Source organism: Melozone crissalis, unplaced genomic scaffold (assembly GCF_028551555.1).
Source record: "Melozone crissalis strain CALT ecotype California unplaced genomic scaffold, PUWL_Pcris_2 ptg000018l_1, whole genome shotgun sequence".
In the NCBI taxonomy this organism is placed as follows: domain Eukaryota; kingdom Metazoa; phylum Chordata; class Aves; order Passeriformes; family Passerellidae; genus Melozone; species Melozone crissalis.
In genome coordinates, this window is record NW_026535796.1 from 46,050,604 (window position 1) to 46,072,877 (window position 22,274).

At 42.7% G+C, this 22,274-nt stretch overlaps 2 protein-coding genes and 1 non-coding gene across 5 annotated transcripts; 2 read left to right on the top strand and 1 right to left on the bottom strand.

Annotated features, from left to right (window-relative positions):
* The first annotated feature begins 1,521 nt into the window (after positions 1 to 1,521).
* On the top strand, positions 1,522 to 1,595 carry TRNAI-AAU (transfer RNA isoleucine (anticodon AAU)). The gene has a single exon. It is a non-coding gene; the product is annotated as a tRNA-Ile (tRNA).
* A 1,079-nt stretch (positions 1,596 to 2,674) lies between these two features.
* ZNF839 (zinc finger protein 839) lies at positions 2,675 to 13,793 on the top strand. Of its 2 annotated transcripts, none has more exons than XM_054275999.1 (8): positions 2,675 to 3,220; positions 4,112 to 5,017; positions 6,750 to 7,001; positions 7,723 to 7,815; positions 8,167 to 8,319; positions 9,438 to 9,578; positions 10,234 to 10,372; positions 12,042 to 13,793. In XM_054275999.1, exons 1-8 carry the CDS (start codon positions 2,675 to 2,677, stop codon positions 13,031 to 13,033), a joined length of 3,222 nt encoding a protein of 1,073 aa, XP_054131974.1. In that variant the 3' UTR covers positions 13,034 to 13,793. The 2 variants fall into 2 exon arrangements, with proteins under 2 accessions (XP_054131974.1, XP_054131975.1); XM_054276000.1 differs by having other exon boundaries at positions 3,107 to 3,220; positions 4,115 to 5,017; positions 12,042 to 13,792.
* Positions 4,446 to 22,260, bottom strand: CINP (cyclin dependent kinase 2 interacting protein). 2 transcript variants are annotated; one of them, XR_008483003.1, is made up of 6 exons: positions 22,232 to 22,260; positions 20,854 to 21,022; positions 19,542 to 19,668; positions 17,887 to 18,016; positions 16,153 to 16,430; positions 4,446 to 4,510 (listed from the first exon to the last, which is right to left on the bottom strand). XR_008483003.1 is itself a non-coding variant. In XM_054276001.1 (5 exons), the coding sequence occupies exons 1-5, from the start codon at positions 22,236 to 22,238 to the stop codon at positions 16,228 to 16,230; spliced, it is 636 nt and encodes a 211-aa protein (XP_054131976.1). In that variant the 5' UTR covers positions 22,239 to 22,260; the 3' UTR covers positions 15,753 to 16,227. The 2 variants fall into 2 exon arrangements, 1 of the variants encoding a protein (XP_054131976.1); XM_054276001.1 differs by lacking the exon at positions 4,446 to 4,510 and having other exon boundaries at positions 15,753 to 16,430.
* Positions 22,261 to 22,274: the final 14 nt, after the last annotated feature.

Genomic DNA, 22,274 nt, shown 5'->3' on the forward strand with positions numbered 1-22,274 from the left:
GACCCGGCCCCGCTCCCGGCGCACCCCTCAGGCCGCCATGTTGTGTTCCAGTCGCCCCGGCAACCGCGCACGCGCTGGCCCCGCGCCGCGGCCCGCTGCACACGGCACGGCCGGGGCGGGCGCGCATGCGCAGTGTGCACGGCGTGCCAGCGCCCCGTCCCTGCCCGCCAGGTGCGCGCCCAGGTGCGGCAGAATTGTGCATGTCGCACCCTCGGGTAAAATCTTTTTTTTTTAGGAAAAGGAAAGAAAATCCCAAGGTGAATGGGCTGTCTGGACGAGAGCCATCAGGACTGAAGTCAGGAGAATGGACCAGTAACTGGGGGAAACTTCGGCAGTGTGAGATCGCAACCCTCTGGCCACCTACCCAGAAGGGACCCCAGACTCAACCGGAAAAAAAGAACTGCGCCTGCGGACTAGTTAGCACAAGAAGCGAGATGTTACTACCAAATAGTGGTTTGAATACTAATTAATAGAAAACTTACATAGTTGGTAACCGAGGAATGCTGATGCCTTTGTTTGTTAAAAGGTATATAGCAAGTATAAAGTTTTGATGATCACTGGGCTAGACTTTTGTGTGACACCAGCCAGCTCTCTGCTTTGCGCAAACTAGAATAAAACCCGAAATACCTGGCCTCGAGGTGTCAATTGGCGTCCCGACTCCCCGGGGATGGCGGGGCTGAGCCGCCCGCGGGTGAGGGGTTAAGGAGGGGAGCCCTTGGGACAAGAGACGTGCTCCATAAATCCAGCGGCGGGCCTTGTCTGTTGCCAAGACTCCCGTGGCCAGAGCAGCGCCCCGGCGGGCTCACATTCATCCCCGGTGATGGCCTGATCCCTGGCGGATCCTGCGCGCCACTGCGGGATGGGGAGAGCCGCCGTACCGCCAGCCCGGCACAGAGAAGAGCCCGGGGAGAGAGCAGGGGCTGTGTTCTCACCGAGCTGTCTCCAAAAACCCGCATTTTGGAGAGCTGTGTCATCCCCTCCCTGTCCCCGCCTCCCGGTATTTGCCTCTTGCTAAACAGACATCCTGTGCTTTAACGTAGGCTTCAAGGGTGGGCAGAAAAGTTCTTTTCTGTACAGCATATGTACTAAAAATCAGAACACCAGGAAACGGTGAATTTTTTGTCCGTGCAAAACAAAATCCTTGTAGCGTGTTGACCAGAATAGTAGATACATTTTAAGAATGTTCAAATATTTTAATTAAAAGAAACTGTAATCATATCTTAGTAATCTTGAAGAAGTATTAGTCTATTGACTTAGAGGTGAAGTTGTCCCCGATTCCACGTTACGGTTGTTCTCTACCAGGCGCTGCATCTCTCTATAGGCAGGGTAAAGTTTTCCGATTTGCTTTTGGTGTTGCTGAGGAGATAAGCGTGTGTTTCCATATGCGCGGGCCCAGGTCCGGTGCTCCTGGGGACGAGGAGATTCCTTGCCCAGTCCGTCGCCTTCGTGGCTTCGGACGAAAGGTGGAACATTGGCACAGGATTGTCTTTATTACTCCTGGCGGCGGCTGCTAAAGTAAGTGGCCGGTTAGCTCAGTTGGTTAGAGCGTGGTGCTAATAACGCCAAGGTCGCGGGTTCGATCCCCGTACGGGCCACAGGAATTCCCTTTTTCTCTCCCGTGTTTTTTTCGTCCCAGCGATTCCCACCCACCTCACGCGGTTGCGCTGAGACGCGGCGTGATCTTTGCACAAGGGCACGGCCGGGAACTTGGGAGGTGTGTGTGTCTCTCTCTGTGCGGGGTCGAGCGCCCAGGGCACGGACCGAGCTTCATTGCGCGCCGGCGGCTGATGGAGGCCGGCCGGCCCCGGCAGAATTCTGGGTTGGCTACTGCGGGCTCGGGTGACCCTTCGGGCTCTTTTCTGCCGTGTGGGCTGTCCTTCCCGCGTGGCACCCGCTCCGCCGCCCGAAACGGAGCACACATTCACGGAATGGGTCACTTTGGAGGAGACCGCAACTCGTCCAAACGTCACTGCTAAAGCAGACTTGTCCTAGAGCACACGGCACAGGATTGCGTCCAGACCGTTCTGGGATATCTCCAGTTGAGGGAGACTCCGCAATCTCTGAGCAACCTGTTCCAGTGCTCGGTAACCCGCACAGTTAAGTTCTTCCGCATGTTCAGGTAGAACTTTCTGTGCATCAGTTGTCTCGTATCCCAGAAGTCGGCACCTCCGAGAAGAGCGTGGATCCATTCTTTTGGCACAAGGCCCTTTAGGTACTTGTACACAGACACAAGGGGACCTCTGAGCCGTCTCTGCTCGAGACTGGAAAGGCTCGATCCCCCTCATCCTTTCCTCGTGAGACACACGCACAGACGCTCCGGTATCTCAGCTACCTCCCACTGCCCTCCACTGTACCCGCTCTAGGAGCTCCATGTCCCTCTTGTACCGCGACTCGGTACAGACTCAGCTCGAACAGCGGGCAAACCCAACTCACGGTAACTCCGCCCGCGGGTCCCGCATCCAGCCCCACCGGGGCCAGGAGCTGCGGGCGCACCTCCGCCGGTTTAGCCCGCACGAGCCGCCGTCGGCGCCGGGCGGCCCCGCCCCGGGGGGGCGCGGCGGGCGCTGCCGGGGGCGCCATTGGCCCCGCCGCCGGTGCCCCGCGCATCGCCCGCGCTGCCGACACCGCCGGGGGCAGCCGCCGATGCGGCGCCCGCCCGCCCGCGCCTGCCAAGATGGCGGCTCCCGGGGCGGGGGGCGCCGGGGCACTGCCGTCCCCTCCGCCCGCTGAGAACGAGCCCCCCGGGACCCGCGGGGCACTCCCCGGCGGGGCGGCGGGGCGAGAGGAGGGCGGCGGCGGCGGCGCGGAGCTGCCGGCGGTGACGGAGGAGCTGGTGCAGAGCTTGGCCGCCCTGGAAGCCGGCGTGGGGGCGGCGGCGAGCGGTCCCGTGCTGTACCTGCGGGCGGACGGGAGCGCGGCGGAGGGCGCGGGGCTGAGCGCCGGCGAGCAGCGACGGCTGCTGGAGCGGCTGCTGGAGAGCTCGGGGCCAACCCCGCCGGCCCGTCCCGCCGCCGCGCCGCTGGCCCCCGCGGAGCTCCGGCGGGTCATCGAGCAAGTGAGCAAGGCCCAGGAGCAGCTGAAGCCGGCGGCGCCCCCGCCGCAGCCCTGCCCCGCGGGCGGCATCATGCAGAACGCCGCCCGGCAGCTGCAGAGCGTGGCCCAGCAGGTCGCCCTGCAGCAGGGCAGGGCCGCGGCCGCCGCCCGCCTCCTCCCGCACAAGGTAACCCCGGGGCTGGGGGGAGGGAGGCTGCGGCGCTCCGTTGGTGGTGAAAGCCACGGCTCCCGCGGGTCTAATCCTTTTTCTTTTTTTTTTTTTTTTTTTTTTTTTGCCGTTCTCTTCAGTCACACCTGCCCTCGGGTGTAGACTCCGCTCCCGCAGCTCAAAGGCACAGCTTTCAATGTGGTTTAGGAAAATCCGTGTTTGAATGTAACTAATAGCTGCTGTGGTCAGTATTTCAGTCTGACAACACGTGCAGCCAAGAACAGCTTAGAACTGTTGGGTAGTGGTTAAGTGGTGATGCACAGGAAGTTACTGCATGCCTCTTGCAGGTCCCTGGGCTTCCAACCCACCTTTGGGGTGTAGGCTGTGAAGTGATTGAACTGAAGCAGAAATTTGGATGAGGCAGGGAAACTGTGAGGGAGATAAACAGCAGCATCTGATTCTGTGAATCATCACCACTAAGTTTTTGTGAACTGAACACACATTATAGGATGTGCTGGACTGGGTATTTGGCCTGTGTCATGTAGCAGACTGTAGTTTTCCCTTTCCCAGTGGGGTTTGCTGAAGGTTATGAACGTGACTTAGTGATGGCATTGACTCTGCTACTCCAGACAGGCCTGCTAGCAGGAAACAAAGCTGTGACATGGCCTCAGAGCAAACCTTACATGCTTTAGTTGAACTACAGTCACAGCAGAAAATGTGCAGGAAAACCCATAGCTTGAAGGAAGGGAATCTGCTTTGATGCATTAAGATGGAAAGTTAATGATGTGCAGTGGTTTCTTCACACTTTGCTTTAAGAGAATGTGTGTATTATCTCAATAAATATTGCATTTATTTATTAATAAAGAAATAAATGTGTGTAATTGCAACTCTTTCTTTTTTCCACAAAAGCAGCTGGAAGCCATTTGTGTCCAAGTTCAGCCAGGACAGATGAAGGAAACTGAAGGGCCAATGACATCGTTGGCACCAATCCAGTCCAAAACTATAACGCTGAGTCAGCCAGTTGGTAGGAAATCCAGCATACCAGGAGTTGGCATTATTAATCCCCAGATAATCAGGATACAGCCTGTTTCAGGAACTGAGCAGCAGCAGCTACTCCTGCATAGTTCTTCTGAGTCTCCGGTTCAGTTGCTTATGCAGAGGCCTTTCCCATCTCACGGGGCAGTGTCTGGGGACAAGATTCCCCCATCCAAGATGGTGAATGGACAGAGGGCTTCTTGTGCCACAGCATCACCTTCAAGGTCTCCAAAACCTACCGTGGCTGCAGCCAGTTCAGCAAGTACGCCAAGCCTTGAAAAAAAGCAAAAGGATGACAAGTTAAAGAAATCCTTGAAGGTGAAAACTCGTTCTGGACGGATTTCACGCCCCCCCAAATACAAAGCTAAAGATTATAAATTCATTAAAATGGAGGATTTGGCTGATGGTCATCAGTCTGATTCTGATGACTACTCTGAGCTGAGCATAGAAGATGATGAAGAAGGAAAGGTGAAGGGAAAGGATGCATTATTCAGTTCTTCAAATTATAATCTGAAACCCAAGACATTTAAATGTCAGACTTGTGAAAAATCTTACATAGGAAAAGGAGGATTAGCAAGACATTATAAACTTAACCCAGACCATGGACAGCTGGAGCCTTCACCTCAGAAAATACCTCTAAATAAGCCTAATGGAAGTATATTTGTGGAAGAGGAAATGATGAGTCCAGCACATTTGGATTCAATTGCTGTCACTTTAAGTCATGAAAAAGCACTAGCTACCAGTCTGGAAGAAACTGTTCATTCAAAGGCTGGAGAACAGGTAAAGTGTTACTTAGAAAATCTGTCAATTCTGTGGAAAGTGGAATGGCAGTTCTGTAGCTGCACAGTCTTGTACTGCTCAGAAATATCCGCTGATAGACTACATTAGGCAAATTTCCCATTGAAGTCCTTTAAAAATCAAATTGTCTCTTGCAGTGCTGCAGCAATAACACTCTTGCACAGACACATACAACTAAATGTTCACTGAGTGTTCATTTCTTACTGTGTTTCTGACATATGGTTTTCACCTTGTCTCCATAAATGACATTCTTCTCTGCATTTGGATAAGAACACTGTTGTTCAGTTACAGCCTTTAACATGACAGCAGCACATCATCTGCTCTCATTTTCTGTTGCTGAAATAATGTCATCACAGAAAAATCTCTTATTTGGAGCACAACAGTGAACTGCAGCTTTTCCTAGAGCAGGTTTCCAAAGTGAGGCTTTGAAACTCTGCACACTAAACACTTGTGAAATTCCACCCTCTAGGGTAGAAGCTGCCTCAGCTGCAAATTTTTTCCTGTGATGTTCTAAGCTGGTCACTTCAAAGAAAAGTTTCTCTTTTAATATTGAAATCACTCTCAACATTTTGCAGCTGATGCAGCTGCTGGTTAGGATAAAGTACTTGTTTAGATGTAGGGGTATCATGTTTATTACTTGTCTTTGTAATAGTGAAGTTGTTCTCAGGAAAGTGAAAATTTACAGCAAACAAACCTTCCCTCATCCTCTCCACTCAGTTATCATCTCTGGAAGAAGAGAATTGCAGACTACTGAAGTCTGCTCTCTGAATTATTGTAGTATGATACAGACAGGAAGCCAATCAAGATTCCCCATGCTCAACCCCTAATCCTGTGTCAAATTTAGAACTAATTTAGTAATTTAATCCCTGGATAGAACTGACATAAATTTGCCATTTATAGAGCTTTCCTAATCAGTAGAATAGTAGGGAGTTACTGAACACTGGGATGCAAATGCACAGATTATGCAAAGAAGCCTGATGTAACTCAGTACTATTATAAACTAATTTCTTGAAAGATGCTGGAACATTCTTAGAAATTCTATCTTGGAAGGGGAAGATGCTTAAGTAAGAAGTCACTGCTTTGAACAGTTAAAGAGTTTTACACTGAAATGATCATCTTAACTTAAACATATAAAAGGCACTCTGACTTTCTGTATGATCTTATAACAGAAGCTGCTTCCTAGCTGTGTTCCTAGGGAAGACAGGATTTTGAAATGTGGTAACTGGGTAGTACATTTGGAATTTAATTACTGGGCTTGTCACTGTTCATGGCGTCAGAGTTTTTGCCTTTCTTATAAAGTCTTCATGCTTTGACATAGTTAAAATGAAACCCAAATTATGTTTTACTGCTAATTAAGTTTTATTTCTACAACCTCTATCTAAAGAGGATGTATTTTACTTCAAAAATATTAAATGTATCTAACCCACTTAAACCACCTTTTTCATTATGTTTATTTTACCTTTTTATTTTGTGTGACATCTTCTGGTTCAAAAATGCTAACTTTGCATATAATGGCATATATGTGATGCAGAAGTAGCAGTGTTACTCATGTGTTGGATTTATTCCAAAACTTTCTTTGCAAGTTATGCTTGTATCCAGCTTTGCATTTTTTAACATGCTGTTTATTGTTTGCATAGATGACAAACTTAATTTTAAAACTGTCTTCCTCAAAACTGTTTAAAATGGTGAATAAAGACTTTTCCTTTTAATTAAGGCAGCAGAGTGTGAGGCAAGCAGCCACTTGCTGGCAGAACAACCAAATGAAAGCAGTGCAGGACGCCAGGGACCTGTAACCCCACAAGGACCTGGAAGACCCCGACGACCAAAGCGACGTGGTCGGCCCAGGATGGGTGGAAGGTCCAGGTGTTCTGGAAGGCTTAGCAGACCTGGTCAGTCCCCTTCAAAGTCACTTAGTAGTGTGTCAGCAGAACACAATGTATTCAGAAGAAAAGCTAGGTTAAAAGAGGTATGGTTCTCTTCTGCAATTACTTTGCAAGTATTTTTACCCCAGCTGAATTTCCCACACCCTTTTTTTTTTATCATTTATTTTCAATGAATAATTAAATTTTTTTTTTTTTTACATCCTTATGTATGGACAAGATGAAAGCCTTAGATGGCTTCTAAGAAGAAAACATTGTCTTTTAAGAAAAAAATACTTCCAGCAGAAAACTGGAAAAAGGAAAATGGGAACTGGGTTTGGAAAGGGACTTCTGACATGTAGATATATTCTTGCTACCCTTTTTCTGGAGAAAGTTACTGGCTATTACTAGTATCTCCTCCAACACAGTAAAAGAAATAATAATGAAAAGAACCCAAAAACATCAAAACAAACCCACAAAGGTCTTGGCGAAGGATAGAATGGGGGTTAAAATCCAAGTAACACAACTTGTTCTTTGGTTTCTGTGTGTTATAGATCCTTTATGGCCACTAAAGCTACTGAGGTTGCTGTTCTTTCTATGAATTGGCAACATTTGTGGGACTGAGTTTTGTCTGTACATGAGTAGTAAAACCTATTCTGAGGTTTTGTAACTTACCCCATTTTGGAGTTAGTTTACATCTATTCTTAAAGCTGCCTAAACATACAGCATATCTTTCAAAAAAAAAGTAGTGATATTTTATGTTCTGAAAATGGGGTGCATAATGTGTGGGCTGCTTTTTCCTAATAATCTCATTCTGGCTTTTGACAGCTAATACAACAATGTGATAATGAAGATTTAATGGAGCTGGCTCTCCCACGTCTTACAAAGCTTGTTACAGTGTATGAATTCCTCTTGATGAAGGTGAGTTTTTATGTAAAAATATTAAATTATTTTAGGGATATGTCCATTAGTACACGTAAAAAGATTCCTTTAGAGACATAATTGAATTTCCTAAATTAATATTGTGCAGCATGTAGATGTTCCACACACCACTTCAGTCTTACACAGGCAAAACTCTGGTAGGTCTCAACTCAAAGCCTTGCTTTTTGCTGCCTGGTTCAGTGGCATTTTGAATATTCCACAGTCTTTTGACTTAAATGTTTCTATTTTAAAATGTTGAACAGAACAAAATTGACAGATCTTAGTTTAATCTTTTTTTAAAGTATAGGGGAGGGAGAAACAAGCCCCTTTTTATTCCCCTCTTATTCCCAGGTGGAAAAAGGACATCCAGCCAAAGCTTACTTTCCAGATGTGTACAGGGAGTTTGAAGATTTGCATAACATGGTAAAGAAAATGGCTTATGATCACCTCAGTAATTCTGATTCTGTGAATTGTCAACAGCCTGTTGAAATAAAAGATGCTAAGGTAATAAAGCACTCTGTTTGGAACTGTGATTGGTTAGTTTGTTTGTGTGTTTTATTTTAGATGCCTTGCATTTTTAATTTTCTGTGATAATTAATTTTCTCATGCAGGTAAATCTATTTTAAAACAACAAGATTTTTAATTAGCAAAAATAGGCATTATTGTGAAAAGTCCAACAACTTAGCAAGAAGAAAAAGAAATCCATAATAAAACTTCAATTCTAGTTTATGTCAGTGGATACAACTAGAAAGATAAAAAAACAATTCTAGCAGTGCTGATGCCTGCCTTGCATATCTAGAGTAGTAGGAAGCTGCATGTTACTGCAAGGTTTATTTAGCATTAACCACTAATCAAAGCACATCCTGATGTTTGATCAAGAAGGAGGGGGGGGTCTATATTTAAAATGAGTGACCTTGATTTAAAGAGGTAATTTCATTGCAAAGCGAGGGCAAACTGAATGCATCTATGCAGTTCACAGTCACATTAACAAACATTAAAGGTAGTGACTACATTAATAAAATTGCAAACTATTATTATTGACTCCAGATTCACTGTTTATGGAGCTGTGTCTAGAAAGACAGATGAAACCTCTTTCTTGCTTCTCTTCTGTGTTCATGTGCACTCTGAATATAGAATGATGCTCTTTAAAAAAGAACAAGACCGAACCAAACCCCAAAACAACCTGGCCTTGAGAAGCTGGATGGTAGCACATCTGTGTAAGGACTAAGCACAGGAATGGAACACGAGGAGAGGGGAAAATCCTTAACTACACAGAGATACTCTAAACAGAAAATTTAAATGTTTTTTATATGATGGAGTGCCTCAATAATCTTTATTAAACACTGCTCTGAGTAACTGTCCCTGGATTCTATATATAACCATAATTCTTTCAAGTTTGCCTGTTAACAATCACCTTCAGATGAAGGTGATGTTCATGTGTCAGTGTGAAGGCTGGTAGAAAACATTGGAATCTAAATACTTGCATTGAGCTGAGGTGATTGTCAGGCTAGATATGATGTAGCTCTAGTTCAGTTTTAAGAAAACTAATCTGTATTTCAGCATGTATGTATTCAGATCTGAGAGGCTAACTTTTACTTTTTTCCTTATATCTGTTTCTGAAGGTTGCTGAATCTCTAGGAATCACAGAAATACTCACTGGAGAACAGAAGATGCAAGGTGCAGACCCTTATTCACAATGTGTCTTTAAAATGGTCAGTGAGCAAGTGCCTGTGGACATACTGGGACAAAAACGGTCAGCTGAGGTATGGAACAGCTTTGTGAAAATAACAAGTGAAACTAAGACCAATTAAAACTTTTAAAAATACATAATTATTCCTTAGAAAATCATGCTATATTATCTGAGTCATGTTAAAGTAAAGCTTTTGTGGTGTTCAGAAATACTGAAAATACTCTCTGCTGTGGTATCATAGCAGGGCATATGAACTAGCACAGTAAGTATGGGCTTTGGGAAGACACTTGGTAGCATTCAGGACAGAGTATCAAAGACTTACAGGTCTTTGATACAGGGACAAAATAACTTAATTGAGGTGCTGGTAACTGGGGGCTCCACAGATTCCAGCCTGTATCAGAGGAAACTGCCTAACCTACAGCAGGTTCAGACAGTGGAGAAATGATTGCTGTGCTAATTGGGGTGGGGACATGCAAACAGTTTCTTTCTGACAAGTCAGTTGATGAGCTTCAGTCTGTTTATAGCTGTAGCAGAGAGCTGTGTTTTGTCCCCTTTGAGGTTTTGGTGAAGTGTGAGAGCTGTGTTTAAATCCTTACCTCTTAGGAAGACCTTTAGTGTAAATCCTGTTTTCGAGGATCATCAGTTCACTGCCATGATGTTCCCACAGTTATCTTTTCCAATATTGTCAAGTGTTACAGGCTGCAGCTAATCATCTCTTGTATTGACAGAGCTCAGGGGAAGAACTGCTGCCACCAGCCAAAAGGACCAAGTTGGAAGATGTAACAGAAAATGTGAACAATGCTTATGCCACTCAAGATGAAGTGAAAGAAAGCAGTGGGAATTTGTGTACGCTGTTTGGAAAAGATGGTAACTTCAGATTTTCCAGTTCTGTTCATGGAGGAGCTGAACAAATCTTTGTTCTTCAAGCTACTGTGGTTTTTGTCTTCCAGTTTCATCTCTTAACTTGCTTCCCAGGTCCTTCAAAAGCAGCTGTTTAACTGGAAAGGTCTCATGAGGAGGGAAAAGTTACAGATGATGCAGACAGCAGTGCTGGATGCATGATAATCAGTGATTGATACTATTTATGAGCATAGTAGTGTTCTCTGCTGTGTGCTCCCTGTCTGTCCTGTCCCCCTGAGTGCACAACCTTTGTGTCAGCTGTGGGAGAGCAGAGGAAGCACAGTGCACATCCTTCCTCTGGCCCCTGCCAGCTACAACAGCACAATTACCAGAGCTTTGTGGAACTTGGGGGAAAGGGAGAGCTGGTGTAGGCTGTCCTGTATCAATCATTGGAATACATCTTGTATTGGAATTGAGGCACCATTTGGCACCACAGTCTTCAGGTGGTTGCCTTTCTTTATATTACTTCTTATGTTTCATCCTGCTGCCCTTCAGATTAGCAGGGTAACAGTGAAAGGGAAGTAGATCTCTAGTAAGATATGTCTATCAGTACCATCCACTTTGTAAATACCTTGTTTTGGTGTTGCTCTAAGTGCCTTTGCCCTTTGTATGCCTTTCAGTCAATGGTTATTTTTGTTTCCCTCCATTAGATTTTCTTTCTCTGAAAGGCTCTCTGCATGACCATGCTTACTTCTTGCTGCACTATGATTTTCTTCTGGGCTAGGAATTTTTAAAATTACATTTTTCTTGCACCTGCTAGTAGCGTGTTTGCTAGTCTACAGTGCAAAATGTTAAAAATAGTCTTCTCTGCAGTGTTAAGTCTCCTTCTTTGTGCAGTGGTATCTTTCATAACAAAAAGAATCCAAAACCAAACCAACTTACTTGTTCATTTTGAGCTTTAATAATAAAGACTGACAGCTCATACCACTGCAGCTTAGTAGTTATTGTCCAGCTACTTTCAGGGCTTGGGACCCTGGTCAGGTCCAGGTCAAGTAACTGGTAGAACACTGCATTTCTTATGGTTTTTACCTTTTCTGGCACAGGACAAAAGTGCTGCTGGGGCTCTTAGCACAGCTAATTAATATGTAGCAACCTGATGACATGTCTGAGTCCAGGATGAGCTTGATTAGGAATAGAAATTTAAACAAGTTTAAATGCTTCCATCAACTTACTAAAAGTGATGAGGGTGAGCAGCTGACAAGTTTGTGCCTGGTAAAGTCTTTATCTTTTAATATTACTGGCTGCATGACAGATGGAACAAAATTGAGCTTGCCTTTGAGCCCAGGTTGTTTTCAGGATGAACAGGAAAATACTGCCTCTAAATGTAAAGTGTCTTAATACAGAAATACTTGACAAACTATCACTATTCAAAAATAAGGAAATTTAAATATTTTAAAAGTTATAATTTTAGTATTTATATATTTATGATTTTATATTTGTATATTTATATTTTATAATGAATTTCTCATTGGGAAGTTCTATGAAACTCCTGTAAGGTGCTTCAGGTTTGCTAATCTGGGAGAAGCAAAGCAGGGAAGTAGTCTAGCTTTTCCTCCAAAACTATTGCTGAAATACAGGTTTTTTAGCATGCAATATTAGATTGCCCAACAAAATAATACTTCTTCTCCCTTTTCAGGTTTTAATCCATTAAATGGAGAAATCCTGCTTTCAGAAGACAGGCATATCACCTGCTGTACAGCTGGAAGTACATTACAGACAGCAGAGGAACATAACTCACTTGCTGATTCAGGAGTTGGAATCGATGGTGCAAATTCAGGTACCTTCTCCCAGACTGTGGAAATGAGGATGGAGTATCCCCAGCCTGCAGGGATGCAGGGAGCAGGCCTGGCAGGTGAAGGATCCCTGCTGCACCCCGGAGTGGTGCTGCCTGTGGCAGCAGGAGGCTCGGCCGGGCCGCTCCAGGCGCGCTTTGTGAGCGGGAGCGTGGCAGGGCCACCGGCAGCTCCTGAGCTCCACAGCTCCCTGATGGAGCAGGCAGGGGCCAGGCAGAGCACTGGCCTGACAACGAGCACAGAAAATGGTCACAGTCCAAAATATCATCAGCTGCAAGAAGAAAACCCGAATTTTGCAATTAAAGAACATTCTGAGCAGCTCCATAATGCTGATGTGACTGATGAGATACAGGAACTTGAGAAGGTGTTTTCAACAAATGTTGTGCCAATAAACTACCCTCAGAGGGCTCAGGCTGAGTCACACCAGAACCCTGGCCAGGGAGCTTCCCTGTCTGTTCATGGGAACCAGGAAAATGCTTTCAAACACCACAGTGAATATTCTTGTGGGACAGAGGAAGCACACGAGCTGGCAAATACAGTTACTGTAGATGAAACTGTAGCTTTTGAGATTTCCGATGAGAGCCATGATTTTTTGTCTCAGGGACACGAACAGATTTTTATTCAGACTTCAGATGGGCTTATCTTGTCTCATCCAGACACTGCTGTTTTGTCTCAGGCAGAAGGCATCGTCATTGTGACTGATTCCAATGGCACTACAATGCACATCCGCACACCCCAAGGGATACCTTTGGAAACAGTGGAAGCACTACTGGCAATGGAAGCAGGTGGCCAAAGTGAAGATATTTTGCTCTCTCAGAGTGAATTGGAGCCATAAATTAGAAAACCCTATAAGCTTTCTTCTGGAAAAGACTGATTATAAAATGTATATTTTTCTAATGTGAATACTGAGATAATTGAAATTTAACTTATTTGTAAACTGTTTCTATGCCCTGTACTTTTTATAACTTATGTTTATATAAATTTAGCAGCATTGCAACCAAAAATTCTAGAATTAACATTGTTCTATTTGCTTTATATGTTGGGGATGGGTGGAAAGTGGAAATCTTGTCAACGCTAAAACTTGCACTGTTCCCTTTTGTTATGTAATTCCTTTTCTCTTTAGCCATCTCAAAATGCAGTAAGTTGTACTGCTGTGCAGCAGTGATGTGCTGTGTACTGGCAAGCTGTATATGGGTAAAATAAAAGCTATATTAAAAATGTGCATTTTCTGTGCCACTGAGATTACAAAATGCTGTTATTGTGCTTTTTAAAAGCTATCTTGAATTTTCATTAGCATCTAGACTTGATGCACATAAATCTGCCTGGAAAAACGAGCAGGTTTAAGTATAATCCACAAACTTGTGCATTCTGGGAACAATGTGACAGCCTAGCTGGTCCTTACTGAAATAAGCACTCCCTGAGTTGAGACAAAAATAGCCTCAAAAGATCTGATTTGTACTGAACAGTTGGAAATGTGTTTAAGTTGCTTGTCTAATGTTCAGCCACACCTTTAAAAATTGCTGTTACATAGACATAAATGGGAAAATGCATAAGTAGTGATATAATTTTCCTTAATGAGGTACCAAATTCTTTTTTTGCTTTAGTCTTGTTAGAGTGGTATTACACTTTTTTTTTCCCCTTTCAGATGATGCATCCTTTATGAGTTCTACACTTGAACCTTTGCAGTAACTCCACACTACCTTTTACTCTTTAATCATATTACAAAGGGACTGTTGCTCTAGGCAGGGAGAAAAACTTGGCAAATTACTTGAATTTCTGTCATACTTTCAATATGATCCTTGGATCAGATTATATTTTTGTAGAGACCTCCTACCAGCATCTTGTCCAGGGCACTGTCTTTTCTTTCAAGAAGTTTAGCAGGTAAAAAAGAACAGTATTAAATGAGCAGACATTACTGAAAAGTGGTAACATCCTTAAAATGTGTTTGTCACCTCATTGCTGAATACTGGGACAATCAGACAAATCTGGCAAGGACAGGAGAATTCTTCTTAAATTGAGTATGAACACTGACTTTTTTTTTTTTCATGGTATTGTTACCAGAAAGAAAAACATTAAAATTGAATCTAAACAGAAGACAATTTACAGATTAAATAAACTGCTCTACTATGTCCCTTTAAACATAGTTTAAAGTTTTAGGCTTTTTTGTTTGGTGGGGTTTTTTTTGTGGTTGCTTAAGTAGAAGATGAATTTGATTATCCAAAACGTTGCTTTTTATGAGTAGCTGTGAAAGATACATTAATGAGTTATTAATGAGTTACTGTTTGTTTTGGGATTTTTCCCCTCTTTTTTTAGGAGGTGGTAATTGCCAGAGGATACACACCTACCTTGTAAGTGAAGGTAGCCTACAAAGCAAAGTTCTGCTGGTCTTTCAAAGTCTTTCATTGCAGTGAGCAATTCCTTATGATACTCTTTTGTACTGACTGTCTAATAATTATATTTGAGAGCTACAAATATAACAATCAACTGCTTAGAGCTAGAATGACAAAACATTTCTGCAATGATTTTGCAGTAATCGCCCAATGCCCAACAACAGTCAATAAGCAAGAGGGTCTGTGAGTATGAAAACCCCTTCCTGAAGAGCTTTTTTCCTCTTAAGAAATGAGAGCAAACCACAATTTCCACCTGTGGAGAAAATGAAAACTTGCTTCAATTTTGCCTTCCCTATCAATTTGCACATGCTGGGAAATATAATACACCTACTCTCATCTTAAAAGAACAGTTCTATATGTGAATCAATCTTTTCTCCTTGGAAAATATTTCTGAAGTACTGAGATGTTTCCATAGTGACACAGGTCTGGCCCAACTCAGATGAATTAAGGTGGCTGTTAAACTAAGTGGAACACTTCCACTGAAAAAATAACAAAACCCAACAACACTGTTCCTAACTTTATTCTCCTTGAGCTACAGCAGAATTTCTTTTTAGATGCTGCAATTGTGGGCTAAGAATAGAGCTCTTATTAGCTGCCAGAAACAACCTCACTGTTAACAGAACAACATTTAAAGAAAACTTATCAATTCATGTCTGTCTGTCCTGTTACTGCAGGAAACTGATGAATTTCCCTTGCTAACCCCAAGGTTTCAGCTTGGGGCTAATGAGGTAAGTGACTTTGCTTTTCCTATCAGTACAGAAGGACAGACACCTTCAAACCAAAACTACTTGACATCAGTATCAGTAACCCAAGGAAAAACTCACTGAGCCCTATGACAGGGAGCAAACAAGATGGGACACAGCCTTGACTAAAGCAGGTTTCGTTTTATTCACAGATGCTTTCATGAAACATCTCTTACCAAAAAAAAAAAGTTAAAATTAATTAAAAGGGACAAGACCTTATTATATAATGACTGTAAAATGCTGAGTTGTACTAAACCTTCCCTGGGTGCTGGTTCAAGCTTGGATCACTCTTTGAGGGTGAAGTACACAACAACACCAGAGTCAAAACCAAACCAGAATTTACACTATTGTCTGCAGCAGCATTTCAAAATCACATACCAAACCATGTGCATCCTTTTGGATTCTTCTTTTTGTGCTTTCCTCCACTTATAAATCAAGTACAAAAACATTTGCCCTGTTAATTCTTGCAAAAAAAAAACCCAAAAAAAACCCCCAAAACCATGGAAGATCAAGAATTGCTGAATTTCTGTGGCAAAAGGGACCATGTAGGTATTTTAGGGTGTCCAGACTTGGGAGGAAGTAACGTCTTTTGCTGTAGATTCTAAATGCATTGAATCCCCCAGATTGCCAAGCAGTGCTTACCTCTTTCTGACTATAGAGGACTTAGCTTCCTACCTGTAGCTTCTGTGTTGCATTTAAAATAGATAAGAACAACCAAAACTAGATTGCCCCACGCAGAAAAAGGAGTATCAGCTGAGACAAAGTAAGAAATATGAATAGAGAAAAATATTTTTAATAAGTTTTACAAAAAATCAACTTACTTGGTAAGCCTTGCAACATGCCAGTTCAGTTTCATATTAGCATCCCTAGAAGGCAGCCATGTAACCTCTGGAATTCTAGCACTGCCTGTGTCCTGTTTCCAGCAGCATGGCTTCGAGCAGCAGCATGCTGCTGTTGTCAATGTAAGGCTGGTACAGCCACGAGGATAAATACACCATCATCAGATCCTGGTCAGCAGAATGAGCAATGTCTTGTACAATTGTTTGCTTGAGTTGTAGCTCCTTCTTGTACATTTCAGACAGCTTCAGACAAACCTCATCTGAAATGGATTGAAAAACCCAAGCACATTGAGCAGAACATTTCAGCAATTCAAAAGCTAAATTATACTTGTAATACGTGGATCATAAAAAAACCCTACCTTACATAAGCTATTCCCCAAATTAAGCCATCTTTTTATTACAGCATTAATGATGTTTTTACATTAGAATATAAAATGCTAAACAATTTCCTCAGCTCTGGGATGTATTTTACACACTGCTGATTTTTACATGAGCCCACATTTAATTATAGAATAAGCAGTGGTATTGGTTCTCAGGACCCACTGTAAAAGAATCCATTTATTCTTCAAAGAACTGAAATTTGATTTTAAAATTTGGCAATGCCATCCTGCAATACAAGCTTCACATTTTAGAGTTGCTCTTGATTTTAGCTACTCTAAAGGATGCCCTCACATGCTGTGAAGCACTTCAGCAATGCATGATCACCAATAAGTAATACCAATAGTGAAAAACAACAGTAAAAAAACCCCAACAGAACAAAACTGAAGCATTTATTGTAAAAACTGTTACTAGTTATGTTAATAAAACTGGTAGGGAGATTAAAATTCATCTGTAATCTTTCATTGTTTGAATTCCTAAAAAATAACCACATAAAGTATTTTTAAAGAGAGACTGATCTTGTGCTTCTACCTTAGCCTGAACTATCACTGCCTTCAGAAGGATTTAGTCTTTCCTGGAGTAGACAGCATCACTAAATGATTCAGTCACAATGGGTGTTTTGACAGCAGTTGTCTTTGTCATTCTTATTCTTTGAGGCTGGCAGAAACTGATACATTAAGACTCCTGCTAAACTGTGGTAGTGAATTAAGAGGCAGAGCTTCACAGAAGTATGATTTTCACAAAGAAGGCAGTTGGTTTGCATGCAATCAGGCTTCTATTGAATTCACTCAGTTTTAAAACTGGGGTAATACCAGCTGGGAGGCAGTACCTTTTGCCATCAAGTGAATGCTAAAAGAATTAATATTAACAGTAGAGTGTAATATTTCTTTACTTGTCTTGATTGACACTGAGATCAGAGGTGTTTTTCTTTGGCTGCTTGAGAATTAACTGAGGTATAGCTTGCTTTTGCATTCAAGGGTTTAATTTCAATGTCAAGAAACAAGTTAAGTAGTTAAGCCTGCAGCTTAACACCAGCAAGTTGCAAATTCATCTCTGCCTGCAGAGGATGTGGCTGTTGCAGCTTGGACACTGTCAGCTGCTGACAAATTTAGTTCTAAGCTGTAATTGTTGCATGTCAGACAATGCTTGGCAGTCATCAGCAGTAACCCTAAACCAAGTGATACATTCCTGTGTTTATTGATTAGTCAATTGTAAAGGAGACAGCACTCTCTCCCTCTCAGGCAAGACATCCAGATAAGAGGGCTTATTTTTCAGTCATAAATTGGATGACACTGATGACACAATGTAATTAGCTAAGATAATCAATATTTTACTTACAGAAGTATGATGTGGGCCACGTATGAAAGAAGGGAGCCTTGCAATTCCCAGCTCCATGGTGGAATGTTTCCAAGTTACAGATTGCTTTAGTAGTTGAAGTAAGCTTTTCCATTTTCATCTGTATTTTTGTCTGAAAATGATGAACATGGAAAATTAATGAATATCCCAGGAATATTAGGCTACCATAATCTTAAGCATTTTTTAAAACACACTATTTATTCAGGCTATTTAATATTGACATTTCTAACTTGCATTTTTTTAACTCCAGACAGGAATCAAAACTGGAATCTATATAAAGACTTAATATGAGATACACAGAAATTTTGAACACTGTAGATAATGACTCTGTTTTGGACATTCTTTTGTTTGCCACATGTAGAAATATACTAAAGCTCTCTCACTTTTTCACCTCCTCAGTTTTCCTATAGCAATTTAGCAGTGGGGAAAAACATCACACCAGCACAGCACAAGCCCTCTCAAGATCTTTTTGTACATTACCATATCAAGATGACTTTAACTTCAAAAGATCAGCAGCAGGTGAGAAAAGCAGCTCAAGCTACTACTGACAATATATCTAGGGTGATCTAACAGCTTGCTTCAAAAAATAGGGAATTCCATCACTTCCTTCATGTCCATCTGACTTTGTGCATTTGGGTATGAATATTTACATCAAAATGAAGCTTGCAGGCAGTATCTTTACATCAAGCAGCTAAAACACAGATACATCCATGAACCTGTAAGCTTGTATAAACTCCTAAGGAATGAAAAATAAATTAGATCACAGTAGCTATGTTTAGTATCCAATCTAACACTGACTGCTTAGACTCCTGTTCCTCAGGAAGAGTAAAAACTTTATCAATGCATTTGTAGTCTGAATACAAGAGTACATGAAGGAAAAAAAAAATAATCCCCAAACATTTTCCCCACAGAAAAAAAATCTGAGGGAAATCTAGCCAGTTTCCTGCTTTTTCTAAATACTGGAGGTCTGTATCCTATCTATACAAAAACCTAGATCTACCATTCTTTTAATGGGCCTCCACTTTGGCAAAAGGCTGTAAAAGTTATTTTTAACAGGAATTTTAAATTACAGTATCTGGCAGAAAAAAATGTATGCTTCCTGTCAAACTGACAGGTGACATTAATTCCTAGCAAGGTATCCAGAAAAAATGCTGGGTTACATAATTATCTTACTCCACTCTCCAGAGAAGATCTGCACAGCAAATGCAGGCAGGAAGGCTAAAAGTATGACTGCATTATGTCTGATCAAAGGCAGCTGCAAGGATTTGATGGCAGGTAGAGCACTGCTTTATGCTTTGCTGTTTCTTTTGTTCTAAACAGAGGGAATATCCAGGATGAGAAACAGAAAACAAGTGCAGCTTTGGAATGCATTCTTTGTATGATTTGTTTCCACATCACTTTATAAAGGGGGGAGTAGAACTATAAGCTGACAGAAGATGTAAAAACAATTTTGAAATTTACCAATCAATCAAATAAATGGTACACTCTGGATTTATAGTTACTTAGATTTGAAGCCAAAGAACTATGAATGAAAATCCCAATTTTCTGCCTACAATAAATACTTCAGACCCTTTCCTTGTTATTTGAGCATGCTTGGAATTGATTCATATTTACTAAGTCTGAAAAATGAGTATTACCATTTGCTTTAAGGTCTCAAGTAATTCTGCACAGCAATTGTCCAGCTCTTCATTGTATTTTGGGGTTGGCTTTTCAGGTTCTGTGGCACTGTTATCACATGCTATCTCCAGTTTGTTGTCCTGAAATCTAAAACAGAAACATGAGGCAGCATAAAGAACTACACATAGGTTAACTTGAGCAGTTCAGATTTAAAATCCTTGTAGTCTGATCCTAGAAATTCTCTCACTCACAGGCTGCTCATGAGAATTCCTACATAAAAATAGCACAAAGCATAGCTGGCCATGTGGGCAAATGGGGTTAGTACCACAATCTTCAGAGAAAAACAGAACCACTCTACCTTAGAACATGTGCTTGAACAAACATTTGCAGGTGTTAAGATATCACTTTTTCCCTCTTTACCTTGCCCCTGTGCTGGAGGTTGTTCTCCCATCACCAACAAGGTATGCCCAGGCTTCAGCTGCTCCACAGGACAATCTGGAGCCTCACCACAAACTCACCTTTGTGCAAATTTAAGCCAAGACATTTATGTGTGACCCCAGAGCAGCCAGTGTGCAGACACCTGCCCAGTCTGGCAGACTCACACCAGCTGAAAACTCAGACTGGAGAGAGAGAGCTGCTAAAGAGCAAAAGCAACATCTGGCACCATTACAGCAAAATATTGCTCAGCTTGTACCTGTCAGAACCCTGTCAGACAAACCCTCTTCAGCTGTCAGGGATCTGGAGAAGCTGCTCACAGCCCTGTTAGTTAAGGTTTCTCATTACAGCATGAAAATAAAAGCTCTACCAAAGTGGGTTTTTTTCAGTTTTTCTGTGGGCTTTTTTTTTTTAATGGTGGTTGTGGTGTGGTATTTTTGTTGATTCCTTGTTGGTTTTAAGTTGTGACCATTAAAACTTTTTATCTGTAAAAATCATTGATTCTTCCTTAAAATCTTCTCAACTTTTGACTTGAGCTTTTTATGCCTCACTGTAAAACATGCAAGAGAATAAGGAAACTCACATGGGCTGGGATTTATAGAACTTATTTTTAACTTGGTACATTATGTAAGTATTTAAAATATGTTACATTTGACTATGTAAAATAAACATTTCCCATTTCTTGCAAATATCATTACTACGAGATATTATTTGAATGTAAATAGTTTATGTAACCAAAGAAATGCAACTGCAGAGTTTGATCTAAGAGCTAGCTTATCCACTGTGACATGTTCTTTTCCCATCCCCCAAAAGAACTTTCTAGTGAAGAAAGAACATTAATCTCTCAATAAAAGCAATCTTTATGCTATCTTTATTCATGTGCATTAGCATACTTACTGCTCACTGATCTTCATGTTGACTATTTTGTTTGCTGTAGTAAATCCATTATCATTCAGTCTCTCCCATTTCATCATTAAATTATGCCAGTCTGCTGCATTATCTTTAATTTTTCTTGCACTGACAGATAAAACAGGCCTTCTTGGAGTACTATCAGGAGGACTTTTTGCTGTATGAGAAAATTAAGATATTGAAGCCATTTAAAGCATACAGAAACAAATCAGTGTCCAGCAGCCATTTGTGTGAAGGATTTCCTGCTTTACTGGTAAATATTGATTAAAGTAAAATGGAATTTACACTAACTGTCTTTGGTCCTGAAGTCTAATTCCTCATCTCTTGCTATTTGCAAGAAAACCACATTATTAAGCAAGTGAAGCACATTCTGAGCTGTGCAGTTGCAGTACAGACAAGCAGTGGCTTTGTAGTGCTGGCAGACCTAGCAGTCTTCTGACATCAAATGACAGTCAGATGCTAATGCAGTGCCCGACAGAGAGAAATCATGGCAGCAATGGCATGTGTGCAGTGCTCATGCCATCGATGTCAGAATTAATTCACAGCAACATGTGAGCTGCAAGAGTCTGGGGAAAGGCTGAGTCCTGCTGAAGGTGGTGGGTGCTTTACTGCTGAGCACAAAGCCCTCATTTCATGGTGTCTCCATGTAAAAACCCTCTGCTCCTCCTCTGATCACACACAGCAGCCCCACCTTTGCACCTCAGGCCCTGCCCTGGCAGCCCAAGCAGGGCTCAAAGCCAAGCCAAATGCCCTGCCTGAATGTTTGCTGGCTTCAACTTTTATCCACAGAGATGCCTGAAAAGAGTTCATCACATCGAAAAAGTCCACACAAAATCACAGAATGGGTCAGGTTGTGAGTGGCCCCAGTGGGTCACAGCTGGTCCAACCTCCCCGCTCAAGCAGGGCCATCCCAGAGCACAGGGCACAGCATTGTGTCCAGACGGTTCTGCAGGGACAGAAACTCCACAACCTCTCTGGCTCATCTGTTCCAGGGCTTGGTCACTGCACAGTGAAGTTCTTCCTCATGTTTATCGTTCCTGTGCATCAATTTCTGCCCATTACCTCTTGTCCTGTTCGCTGGCACCACTGAGAAGAGCCCGGCTCAATTCTCTTGACACCCACCCACCCACTCTTTAGATATTTATACAGAGAACTGGTAAAACACATAGGGAGCCTCCCATTCCACAGGAGCGAGGTGCTGGACACGGTGCACCCCGGGGTGTGACAGCAGCAGCCCAGCGGCCGGGCAGAGCACCACGGTCCCTTTAAACCTCGTTAGTTTGCTGAGAAATTCCGGGACCCCGCCTCCGGCCGCCCCCCGCTACTCCCGCGTTCGTTCGCTCCCTGCGGCTCCCCCCTCACTCACCCGCCATGGCGACCCCGCCGCCCGCGGAAGTTTCCTCACGTCC